We start from the raw sequence: 12,473 nt of genomic DNA, 5'->3' as shown, positions 1-12,473 counted from the left end.
ATCATAGGTGAAGTCCTTTGAGAAAGACAGGCAGACAGAGAAAAGGATTTTAGAATCTGACTTAGTAGATCACCTGATCCAGAAACTGAAAATGAAAATCAGTGATGAAAGATGTAGTAGGTAAGTAGCATAACATGTCAGTGATGTGAATAGTCAAAATCAGAAGTGAATATATGTTTGCATGTGCTCAGTTAAACATTAATTTTATTTGGCAAAGAAATTGCTGAATTTCTTTTGAGAGGAAAAGAAAGCAAAAGGCTTGGTTATAGAATTGAATTGAGATAAGAAAGAAACTGATTTCCCTAGCTGCTGCTACATTCACACATCCATAGTGCTTCATAAGCATAGTGCCTTCAAAAGGCCACAGTTACCCTAATGCTGCTAGAACAGCAGTATTGTTTGGCTGGCTGCCTGCAAGTCCCTGTTACTGAGCAGAAGTCCATTACGTTTGTGTACTGTGTAATCAAAGAATTAAAGCAGCAAATCCCTTTCATTCTGAGGCAGTACTGGTATGGTGAAACGCAGGTGTAACTGTAGCACACCTGTATGCTCTGGTGGCACAAGTGAAAGTAACACCTGGCAAAGACTTGAGGTACACAGGAAAACCCCTTCATCCTGTTTTCATTGAAATTGCTATTTATTGTCACCAGTGGAAGTTAGTACAGAAATGACAGGAGAGGCTAGTCATTCCTGTGTGCTCAAGCAGTACAGCTGTTACTTACACGTAGCCCTCTAAGTATATCATTACAGATGCACCTAGATATATTTATGTGTGTGTATGTATGTGTGCATTGGAGGCAGGAATAGACATGCATTACTCACACAAAGTAGAATTCAGAATTTGGATTTACCATCCATAGTTTTTCTGACTAGGCTTAACAATAAAGGAAATCATTGAGCTTGGAAATGCTGAACTCAAGCAGTAGTTTATACAAGTAGTTGATGTCTCCAGCTACCCACCTCTCTTTCTCCTTTTTCTGGCCTCAGCCAGTCTCAGTGTTTAACTCTGCAACTAACCTGATCCTCAGGTGCTTTGTCACAGATCTACTAGAAGCTGTGAAAGAAAATCATTCTTTCATAATGTTACCTTATTTCTAAATCCTGAAAACAGAATGGAAAAACCCTTGCATGGTGCTGCTAAACAGAGAAATGCAATAGCTGATTTTGTAATAGCACTGGCAAATTTCTCTTTTAATGAATTCCTGAATGTGGAAAGTAAAGGTACCCAAACTAATTATTGAAAGCTTCTTTGAATAGGTGTGCTCTTAAATACAAATACTACCTTTTACACGTTAATAGTATTCTTTCACAGAAACCTGTGAGAATTAAATTAATAGTTCAGAGAGAATACTCTCACAATATATTTTTGTATTAGGATATAAATCACTCTTGCATGATATGGAGGACATTTTTTGTATCCACAGGAAGCACTGCTTCTAGACTTGACTTTTTAATGTAATTTTGGATGATTTCCTGTCAATTCCTGAATAGAATTTATTTATTAATAATAAATATATGCTGGGAAGTATCCGTGAAGTTATTTACCTGTTGGAACTAAGTTTAAGTATCTATGATAGTCTGAAACCACTGTCTTACTACAGTATTTATTTATGATCGTAAATCTGTTTCCTTAACTGTCTTTGTTTATTTTTAGAGAAACCTCGGATAATCTTTCAATACCAAATCAAAAAGGATCATTTACTAATATTTCAGGTATTTAATATCTAGTTACAGAACATACAAACTGTTCCTCTTTCTGCTCAAAAACTATTTTATAGGAAAATATTACCAAAGGCAAACTAAGACAATGTTTTGTAGCAGAGCTCTGATTAGAGACACTGCTTCTTAATCTCAGATATTGTTCCAAGTGATCTAAAACTGAATTTTTCTCCAAACTAACAAAATCAGTGCTCAGACCAATGGATAGAGTATTCTCCATACAAGCATTTGTTGATGCAGTAATCCAAGAGGTTGGGAAAGCCAAAACTCACAAGTTTTTCCTAGCTGAGGAGAAATTTAAATGTCATCTTGATGAAAAATGACTTGAACTTGACTGAGAGCATATTGAGACCTGTGTACATTGACTTACCAAAAAAAACCTACAAAAACCATTTTTTTTCAAATGAAAATGCCTTTACATTTCTAGCTATGGTTTTGCATTCCTTATTCTGATAATATAAGTTTGTAGATAAAGAATAATACTAAGTACTTACTGTGTGGCTCAAGTTTGGCATTTTTGATAGTTGTTTTATTGAGCACTGCTATAGTGGGTGGTGGGTGGTGATTTTTAAAGAAACACTTCACACACAAACACTTCTGCTAATAGGAAGGGAGAGAGGCAAGGTTTAACTGGGGGGGGTGGGGGGATGTGTGTGTGATTACCAGAAGTGGCAATTGAGATTTCAAAATAAGTAATTTCAGATTTTAATTATTGATTTTGGGGAAGCTGGGGTTTACTGTTTGTTTCATCAGTGATTCTGCTATGGGACCAAGCATTAAATAGTTGCCTCATTCTTGTAATAGCTTTACTTTTTTTTTTTTTTTTTTTTTTTTTTTTTAATATTAGGTGCCCTGCATTCCTTTGTAAAATTATGCAAGTCATTTGGAACTTTTTCTTAGTTTCAGGGAACAGTGATGTAAAATACCAAATTTCTTAGTCTTAACAACCAGTCCTTCAAAGTCATAAGTGAGTGTTTGAGAATTTATGTGCACGTGTCTCATTATCCTGTCAGATTTTGGAGTTTTTCAGCAGCTTTTTAATCCCTGTTCTGCACTGATTTTAGCTTATTAATAATTCGTGAATTTTCTGTTTCTTGGTACTTGTTGTATAAAGAAATACTATAAACTAAAATTATATGTTTGCATTTTAGGTGTGTTTGAATCACATGGATCTCTTGTAGTGCCTAATGTTAGTGTTATTGCTCCTGAAAAATTATCTGCCAGTGCCAGGCGTCGTCAGGAAACTCAGGTACACGCACATCAAATAAGTATTCAGAAGTGATCCTTAAAAGTTAAGGAATGGTAGAATTCATACTTCCATGATCACCTAACTTATACAAATTGATGCTTTTGTTCTTTATTCATAAAATAGACTATGAATAACCCAAAAGGTTGAAGGCAAAGACCACCCTTTTTAACAGTTTGGATGTTAGGGATTATCTGTGACATCGTGGCTCAGCTATCATTGTGCATACATATTAGAAATCTCACTTTACTAGGAACCGTGGTTCTGGAACTTCCCTTTCTTTTTCTTCCTCCCTAAATGCTGAAGTATGTTAGAGGCTGTCGTGGTTTCCCCCCGGCCAGCAGCCAAGCCCCATGCAGCCGCTTGCTCACTCTCCCACCAGTGGGATCAGAGAGAATCAGAAGGGTAAAAGCCAGAAAACCCCTGGATTGAGATAAAGACAGTTTAACGTGGAAAGCAAAAGCCATGCACACCAGCAAAGCAAAACAAGGAATTCCTTCACCACTTCCCATGGGCAGGCAGGTGTTCAGCCATCTCCAGGAGAGCAGGGCCCCATCATCTGTAGTGGTGACTTGGGAAGACAAACACCATCAACTCCAAATGTCCCTGCTTCTTCCCTCCATTTTGTACACTGAGCATGCTGTCATATGGTCTGGAATATCTCTTTGGTCAGTTGGGGTCACCTGCTCTGGCTGTGTCACCTCCCAACCTCCCATGCACCCCCAGCTTCCTCACCAGTGTGGCCATAGGAAAAGGAGAAAAGGCCTTGGCTCTGTGTGTTACCAAACAAGTTATATTGGTTTTAAAAAAGGAGTCTATGCAGCAGTGGGGGAAGATGTTAGAAAATTCTTTTAACTTTAGTACAATAGTGTTTGATCCCTGCATCTGTGACTAATAGTCTTGCACTAGCTATTGCTTCCTTACTTACCTTTATGAGTGATTAGCTGCTCAGCAATAACAAAAACATCTCTATGTTATCAATCCTGTGCTCAGCAAAAATCCAAAACATAGCCCCATACCAGCCACTGTGAAGAAAGTTAACTCTACCCCAGACAAAACCAGCAAAAAGGTACAAGTTCATCGTACTTCTAATTTGTAGTATGTTTGTAAAAGATACTTTATGTATTTTATTTTCATTATGTTGTCTCAAACTGAAGGCCTAAGAAAAAATTGCAGATTTTAAAAACCACACAAAAAGCCCCAAACCAAAACAATAACAAAAAACCCCCACAACCCTGCCTAAAACATGATACTATAGTAATGTAGAAAAGATTCAGTGATGCTAGAAACAAATGTCAAAGTTTTCTCATTTAGGATTATTAGCCTCAAGATATTTAGAGTACATGGTAAAGCAGAACTGTAATCTTACCCCCTTTTCAGTCCAAACTTGGATGTGCAACAAAGAAATCTCCCCAATTAATAGTTCTCAGAACTCAAATAAAGAAGTGGATGTTACTCTCTGAGCTTTGAGCTAAACAAACTTGCTGTTTTCAGGTTTTGAATATGTAAAAGCAACTCTTCCAAGGTACAAAAGACAACATAATGCAAGGCTGCAACTACATTTGTAAAGTGCTATCTTTGAAGGACCACTGGCTTGCTCTGAAAAAAGGTGTTATAATGCAGGACCCATATTTTAGTTTGGCTTTCAAAAGCCATCCTCCTTCTTTAGCTAGAGGTGATTCACTGTATCCAGTCACAAGTTCTCACTTTCCTTTGAAAGTTATCTAACACCCAGAAACAGAGGGTTTTCACTAGTTATGCAAGCATGCACATTGTTCTGTCTGCTTTAGCACTGTGCCAGTATTACCAAGTGTGTACCATTGCTTCAAGTGTCTCAGCCCCAGTTTCCTTCCTCTCATCAAGGATCATTGTGAAACTTTTACTGAAAATTATATTAAACAATTGTTTAAATATGGTGTAGTTCTACGTCTTGTTAGATGCAGCCTCTTTTGCTCTCGTCTAGATTTTGTATTACACTGCATGTGTGACACAGGTTATGAATCTTAGTTTTGCCCCTCTTTTGTTCCCAGGTACAAACAAGACTTCAGACATTCATTTCTAGCCTGCAACAGAAAACAAGTGAGATTGAGATTTTAGCAGTAAGTATTTAGCAGAAGCCTGAATTAATTCCAAATTCTTAATTGCAGTGGATGATGCTGTTCCTATCTGGAACAAACTATTGGCAATTGCCTCACTTTAGAGATACCAAATGAATCAAACTTCTTGTTAAATAAGACCCCTGGTCTGTTTCTCTAATACATGAAAAGTATCTCAAATTGCATCTATGGGACAGTTCAGTTGCATGGAATAAAATTTTATATAAATTTATATGTAAGTATTTAGTTGTAAGGTCTTAAGCTGTAATTAGCTGTGCTACTGTGGTAGCTGTAATAAATTGTTCCTGCTAGATTTGCACTTCCATTTAAGCCAACATAGCTCTTGTTTGTATATAGCTTTTAGACTTCACTGACCATGTCACAAAGGACTTTAAAATGGTATATGCTTTTCAGGAAACGTAACTGCCTGTTTGCCTGCACCTATGTGCAACTTTCCATAATGGAATCTGTCATGAATAGAAAGGTTTTAATCATTTCAAACTAAGTTCACAGTTCTGTCAGCATGAGTCCTTCTCTGGAAATCAAAAAGTCTGACTCCGTTCAGTATAGCTGATCTCTAGCTGGCAAACTGATAACAGAGAACTGTTAAGTATTGATTTCTTGGTATTTTTACAGGTTGATCTGCCAAAAGCAACTGTGATACACTTCTTATCATTAGAGGTAAGCAATTAAGTATTGTTGTTAGAACTCTACCTGAACACAAGAGATGATAAATTCTGTTCCCAATGAATGGAGTAAAATTCACCCATTCTAGATTTCTCTTTCAAATTTGAATTAGGTTTAAAACTTAGAAGGATGTTTTTACCCAGGGAGCTTGACTGAGGCTAGAAAAAACATTTTGTCAAATGTCCAAGTTACACAAGACAACATTAGGAAGTCTTAATCCAAAGCTCTGAGGTTTTTTCCCCCCCAAGAATAGTTATCTAAAATTAAATGTTAACTGCTCTTTTTCAGAAACCAGTAAGTATTAATAGCAGTTTCTACAAACGTTTTCCTTGAAGCTCTTAATGAAAGAGAGCCCAAAATCCAGAGGCAATTGTTTCAAGTACAGTAGCTGAAACATCCCTTAGTGAAGCCAGGATAAAAAGGGGATGTATAAGTATTATATTGACACCTTGAACAACTCAGGAACGGGTCAGTGGTGGGTGGGAGAAGACAACACCAAAGACAAAGCTTTCTTCTTTTCTGCACTGACAGCACTAGCTTAAGAGAGAGAGGGATGCCTCTCCACCCCTAAAAAAAACCCAAACTCAAGAATGGCATCCTACCTCGAAGTGCATTTAGTACTTTCATACCTTTTATCTGCTGCTCTGAAGCAGTGCTTGTCTGGTAATCAAACCCCTGTGAAACATATCAAGACATTTTCAAAATGCTTCGTTCATCCAGTCTGTCTAAATCACAGAGGTAGTTTATCACCTTGTATTTAAAAAAAAAATACATATGCACACGATCAGCTTGCATGATTCACTTTTGATCACCATTACATCTGTTATTATATTCTCTCCAGCACTGCCAAGATGAGAGCCCTTTCCATTGCTTATGCCTTTTTAGCACTGAAATGTGTTAAGAAACTGATCACGAAATTAATATTTTTTATTAAAAATAAATGAAGTTGCACGTGTTGTTGACATTGATAATCTTTGAAAGCTATTTAATTAAAAGAGCATTGACAGTACACAGTATTCAGAAGGCTGCATCCTACTGGGAGAAGTATTTCCTTCACAAAAGAATTTAAGACTAGCATAGCTCCTTGTCAATTTCTTTTTCTTAGCTTGATGGAGACAGACAAGCCTTTGATGCTACTGTGAGACAACTGATGTCACGATGGCCCAAACAGAGATGTTCATATTTACAAGCAATTTGTGATGAAATTTACAGTATCAAAATGGAAAAGAGGTAAATTTGTTAAGCTCTTATGGGTACATGAACTGCCTCAATTATTTCTACATTCAACCTAGTAGAGAAGCTGCTCCTAACTTGTCTTCCTCTTTCCCCTCTGAGGCAAAAAGAAATACTCAGGAAATGTGTGTACTTCCTTCAAAACTATAGGAAGAGTTGACTGGTCACTAACCCTCACTGATAAAATGTAAATTCTTCATTTTTCTAAGTCTTTTCAGGAAGCTCTAGAATGTATTGCAACTTTCATCTCGCTGCTGTGTTAATATAACTGAATAGCTGACAATTATGTACAGCCAGGTATCCTGCTATACACAGTAGCTATACTTCTATATATGTAAATATACAATACATGTATATACTGCTACATAAAAGGCCTCTTTTCTGATGAGAGGGACTCACCTTGTCTTTTAAAACTCATAAGCACATTTAATTCCTCCTGCTTTGAAATAATACGATGGCAGTCAGGCATAGGTGGGAGAGTGCCCAGTTTTGTGCAGACACGATGCATGCTCTCCCAGCATGTACAGTAAAGCCCATTTCTGTTTTGTAAGCATAAAAACATTTATGTCCAACTCATAGTCTTGCTGTTGGATTCTGGCAAGGCTGATATATAGTCTGGACACATCCAGTATGTCCAGTTTTAAACCTCAAATAGTCAAATGTTGCATGTACTGGTACAATTGAGACCTGGGTACTTATGCCCAATTACGGGTTTCATTTCTAATACATTTTCTTAAACCTTTGTTCCACTTGAAGGTACTACTTAACCTTTAAATAAGACTAAAACTTTGGTTCCTTTTTCTGAGATGCACCGAAGTTGCTTCAGGTTTGCTGTTTACCAAGACAGCTGAATACCAAGTAAAGCATTTTCTTTTCTTCATGGGGCTTGCAAGGCTGTGAGCAACAGAACTCAAATATTACATACATATAATACTCCATACAGTGCTGGGTATGAATGTAATACAGTCCCTGACAGTCTTCCTCTCCCATTCAAGGCCTGAGCACTACTTTGCTGTAAGCCTTCAGAACACTGAAGTGAAAACTGAACAGGCAAGATCAATAGAAAGAGGATGAGGGGAAAATTCAAGTCACAGCCAAACAAAAACTTACTGGTTTTCTACTCCATCTTTGCTGCTATCTTATTGTGAGGTTTTGTCACAGAACTGTAGCATTTGAACCTGCAGGTTCAAAATTCTAAAATTCTTTTTTCCTTCCCTCTGCAGGGTTCCTGCACTCATCCTGTACAGTTACCGAGATGAATACAAGGTTTTGTTTTAGTACTTAAAGCATCGTTTGTGGGATGCTTCTACAAATGGGCAACAGTGTTTTGTCAAAAGGAATTTCAAAAAGCTGTAATAATGCAAGAGAGGCAACTAGTCCTTCTTTCTCTGTCCAAATGGCATTTCATGTATAATATTGGCCTGGTTCCAGCCAGGACAGGGTTAATTTTAGCTGTAGCTGGGAGGGTGCATGGCCAGAGGTTGATCAATACCACCCTCACACCCCCAGGCCCCTTCCAGGTGGGCACAGTGTGGCAGAGGGAGCAGTTGGGTAATGTTGCTTCTGGGGACTCTGTGTTCACCTTTCCTGTGCCCTCTGCCATTGGTATTGTTACTGTTTTCTTATCTCACTGCTGTTTCCAGTAAATTGTTCTTACCTCAACCTGTGCTCTTTACCTTTTGTGCCTCCGGTTCTCCTCTCCAGCCACCGTCAGGGGGAGAGGGTAGTGAGCAGCACATGGATTCAACTGGAGCACTAAACTAGAGAATGACATTCCTAAACCATGACAAATATAGAACTAAATTCTTTCAAAATGTGGAAGTAACTGTTTTATAGGCAATTAAGGAACAAGTCTGACTATAGCCACAGATATGTATTACCATGTAGTTCTTGTCCCTTATGCTGCACAAATCAGCTGTACAGATGTAAAACTACTTTTTTTTAAATAGTTTCAGAATGCCTTAGTACTGCAACGAGAAACATCAGTTCTAGAATTATGAGAATGAATTACCTCTAACAAATTGTTTTAAACATTTTTGAGTTTTTATGTAATAAAAACTGCTGAGCTTTATTGAAATACTCATTACAAGCCTTTTGTGTGTCATTTTTGGTTCCATTTTTTAAATCTGCTGTTTTAATTTATATATAAAATATGGTAGATTTCAGGCTGAAAGTTGTTACAAGCTGGCTCCCCGTGCTTGTCCTGTCTGTACTTTTGCATGTAAATTAAGCAGCAGCTTCTGCAACATCAACACCTGATAAAAGGAAACACTTGTTTCAGACCTGCAGAACTTAAACCAAAGACTAAAGAGAAACAGAAACCTGCATGTGCTTGAGTCATAACCAAAGTTTTGAACTAACTTTCTTTACCCAAGTGGTCAGATGACGTTTGAAGTTAGAATCATAGTAACGATGGAAATATTATCATTACCTTCTTGAAGCTAAACAGCAACACAACCCCATCAGGAAGAATAAAGCTGAGAAACTATGATTTACAGCAGCTATAGTTAACTACGCATTATATTTCACAGCAAAACACTGGATGAATATGCAGAAATATTAAGGATTTCTGGAACTATACCGGTGTTCGCCCTCCCTCCCCACTTGGTACCTTCTGTTTAAATAACTTAGACCTCTTTCTTTCTCTAATGACTGCCATTGTAGGCTCATTACATTAATAAATACCTACTTACTTTTTCTACCCTTTCTTGTAGCAAAGAGAAGGGCAAAGTTAAAATATGTATAGGTAACTTGCAAGACAAACCAAAAACCTTCTGGGAACTGTGAAGCTTCTACCAGCAATGCCCAGCAGCAGCAGACAATCCTAAAGGCACAAATAGCTGTGCCATTCCTACCGATTCACCAAGACAAGTCACAGCTGTCATTACACTCAATCCATTTCTCATTATGTTTAATAGGAGCAATTACAGATTTACCTTTTTGCATCTGCTTATACGAAGGAAGGAAAATTCAGATCCCTGCATATACTGAAGGATGATGTTTTTAAAAAACAAAAAGTTTAGGTGACATGAGCATTTTAAAGCGATGTCTGAGGGGAACATTACACAGAGTCCTACTCTCCCCCCACCCTGAGCCGGGGTCAGAACAGCTGGATCAGCATGGAGTGAAGGCTCTGCAAGAACTCAAGCACTGTGCTGGCTGCCTTGGGGATATCTGCATTGCATCAGGTAGAGATGTCCCTCAGCTTAAGACAGAACCAAGAAAGCAGCTGTTCCTGATAATATGTTGTCATCTGCTTGCCCTCGAACTGCTGAGGCTCATCTATAAAACTGAGCGTCTGTCACTGAGACTCCTGCTCCAGCCTTGTTTTGCTTCTGGTACAGAGCATTTCTCTTCACCCTGTGCTACCCCCCCCCCCCACAGGTTTTACACTGCAGAGTAAACAGCAGCAGTGTAAGTACAAACCAGCTGAGTGTAAAGCTATTTCGGTATAATGCTGTACATACTCCTGCCATACAACAATCCAAAAAGCACCTCTGCTCTCAGTTTAAACAAAAGTACTGATCACATCCCAGTATCCTGCTGGAAGGAAAGCCAAAGACAAATGATAAAAAGAAATGGACTTTGCTTTGAGCAAGGGTCAAGTCTATTATAGTGATGGTAGTACGCTGTCCCATCACTGTGTTGCTTTACTCTTCTTGGCCTTGCTTTTCTTGTCTTTCTTCTTCAGGCCATCCATGTTAGCTCTTAGCAAATTTGAATATGCCTGAAAGAACAATTAGAACCGTTTAGAAGAACAATATAAATTACAATATGCAAAAGGTAACATTTTATGTATTACTTATGGCTAATTACCTGCCTTTTCACAGGGAATCGTGCTCTTACACCCTACACCAGGAAAATACTGTTTCTAAACCAATGTACAAGATGAGATAAAACAGGATTTTTTTTTTTAAACAGATTAAGACAGATGGGTAGTCTAAGTTAGTTTCTGTGGCAGTTCAGCACAGAATCAACCTGTTCACAGCTGTCCAGTGCTTCCAACTGACCACTTCTACTACTTACAGAAAAGAAAGATAAAAGGCATACAAAACTTACCATCTGGAATTTATTTACTTCCTTTGAGCTCACCTAGGAAAGTAATACCAGAGGTTAACCATGGAAACTCTGGCTTCTATTACAGACCAAGTATCAGTATGTGTTTACCCACCAGTTACCATCAGGTCTTTTTAGCAGCAGTTGGATCAACTCATCACATTCGGTGTTCAATATGCTGTACTGGTATGTCATAGGGATTTAGAAAACTGAAAACACTCCTTGATTAACAAAACACCCTACAGGCCATTCATTCCTACGTCACGTGTTTTCAAATGGGAAGAATGTGAAGAAGCATTCAAAGGTCTGATTCACTTGTAGGGCCATAAAAATGCAGCTCAGGTTCTCAACTATTTCTCAAAGCAGCATTTTTCCTTGTGTCATATCACAGAGCAGAGCTAAAGTCAGCTAAAGCCTTTCCCAATCCCCCATTCAAAGTAAACACACACCGGGTTTTCAACTTTCAGTTAACATTTTCTCAAGTTTCACTTAAAATGTGGAGCATTAAATCAAAAACACATAGAGCCACTAATCTTTCTAACTTAAAGTTGTCACTTACCACTGTGCTAATTTTCTTCTTTCCATCAGTTGCTCTTAGGAGACACTTGTTGTCTGCTGGTTCAAAACTTTCTACGTGGCCTTTGCGTGGGACTGGTTTTGTTCGGCCATCATCTGTATTGAAAAAGAATTTTTATTCTAATTTTGTTAAAATCAACAGATGCCTTCTGATGTGAGATGTTAAAAACTGCTCATGAGGTCTGTAAAACACCTTGGAATTTGAGGCCATCAGAACTAATACTGCTGCCAAATTGCCCTTACTCTAGAAACCAGAAGGTTTGTTCCATAAACAACATCTGCCAGAAAAAAATAAAGTAAGTTCTCCAGAACGTGCTGCATGCCCCGCCTGCTCGAGTAGCAGCATGCTTTAAATGCATGTCACCCTGCTGCCTCAACACACGGCCTCTCAAGTAGTGCCAGCTAGCCAGGAACCAGAGCAACATGAACACACAAAAACATTAGAACGCTCCCTTTACAGAAAACTAGCGATTTTCAATTATTGTTTAACAATCAGAAAGTCCCAGTATTTCCTGCAGTCTGAAATACAGTCTTACTCAAAGGTTATTAGTACTAATAGTACTAGTACAACTAGTAGTTGTAGGGCTAATAGTATCAGTACTGCCATCAGTAGTACCATCAGTAGTACCATCAGCTGACTGGTTTGTCCTATGGCCGCTCTTGTTTTCAGATACCCTGGATTACATCTGTATCGCTTAAAATACCTGCTGACAACACTCAGTCAGATTTAGAGGAACACCTCTTTAATCCACTAACAGACTCAACACTTACATTTCTTCAGCGTTATGAAAACACTGCCGGAAGTCCTGCACTTTTGGAAGAGCCTGGTAAGCTCCGTCAGGAACTGCAAGAGAAAGAGA

At 38.3% G+C, this 12,473-nt stretch overlaps 2 protein-coding genes across 3 annotated transcripts in view; one reads left to right on the top strand and one right to left on the bottom strand.

Annotated features, from left to right (window-relative positions):
* EIF2AK4 (eukaryotic translation initiation factor 2 alpha kinase 4) overlaps positions 1–9,064 on the top strand; it is a 36,043-nt gene extending 26,979 nt beyond the window's left edge. For both annotated transcript variants that reach the window (XM_017741920.1, XM_017741919.1), the window contains 7 exons: positions 8–120; positions 1,655–1,713; positions 2,871–2,968; positions 4,996–5,064; positions 5,698–5,742; positions 6,854–6,978; positions 8,205–9,064. In XM_017741920.1, the coding sequence (XP_017597409.1) occupies positions 8–120; positions 1,655–1,713; positions 2,871–2,968; positions 4,996–5,064; positions 5,698–5,742; positions 6,854–6,978; positions 8,205–8,259 (564 nt within the window). In that variant the 3' untranslated portion in view covers positions 8,260–9,064. The remainder of the gene's footprint in view (positions 1–7; positions 121–1,654; positions 1,714–2,870; positions 2,969–4,995; positions 5,065–5,697; positions 5,743–6,853; positions 6,979–8,204) is intronic.
* SRP14 (signal recognition particle 14) lies at positions 6,658–12,469 on the bottom strand (the record flags this gene model as incomplete). The annotated part of the gene is made up of 4 exons (XM_017741629.1): positions 6,658–10,708; positions 11,041–11,073; positions 11,597–11,709; positions 12,385–12,469. Coding segments are annotated over 4 exons (321 nt in total), but the record flags the coding sequence as incomplete, so codon positions are not given.
* Between the last annotated feature and the right edge of the window lie 4 nt (positions 12,470–12,473).

This window comes from Corvus brachyrhynchos, unplaced genomic scaffold (genome assembly GCF_000691975.1).
Source record: "Corvus brachyrhynchos isolate BGI_N302 unplaced genomic scaffold, ASM69197v1 scaffold115, whole genome shotgun sequence".
Lineage (NCBI taxonomy): Eukaryota > Metazoa > Chordata > Aves > Passeriformes > Corvidae > Corvus > Corvus brachyrhynchos.
Note: the sequence above shows the minus strand (reverse complement) of the source record. Positions and strands in the feature narration are given on the sequence as shown.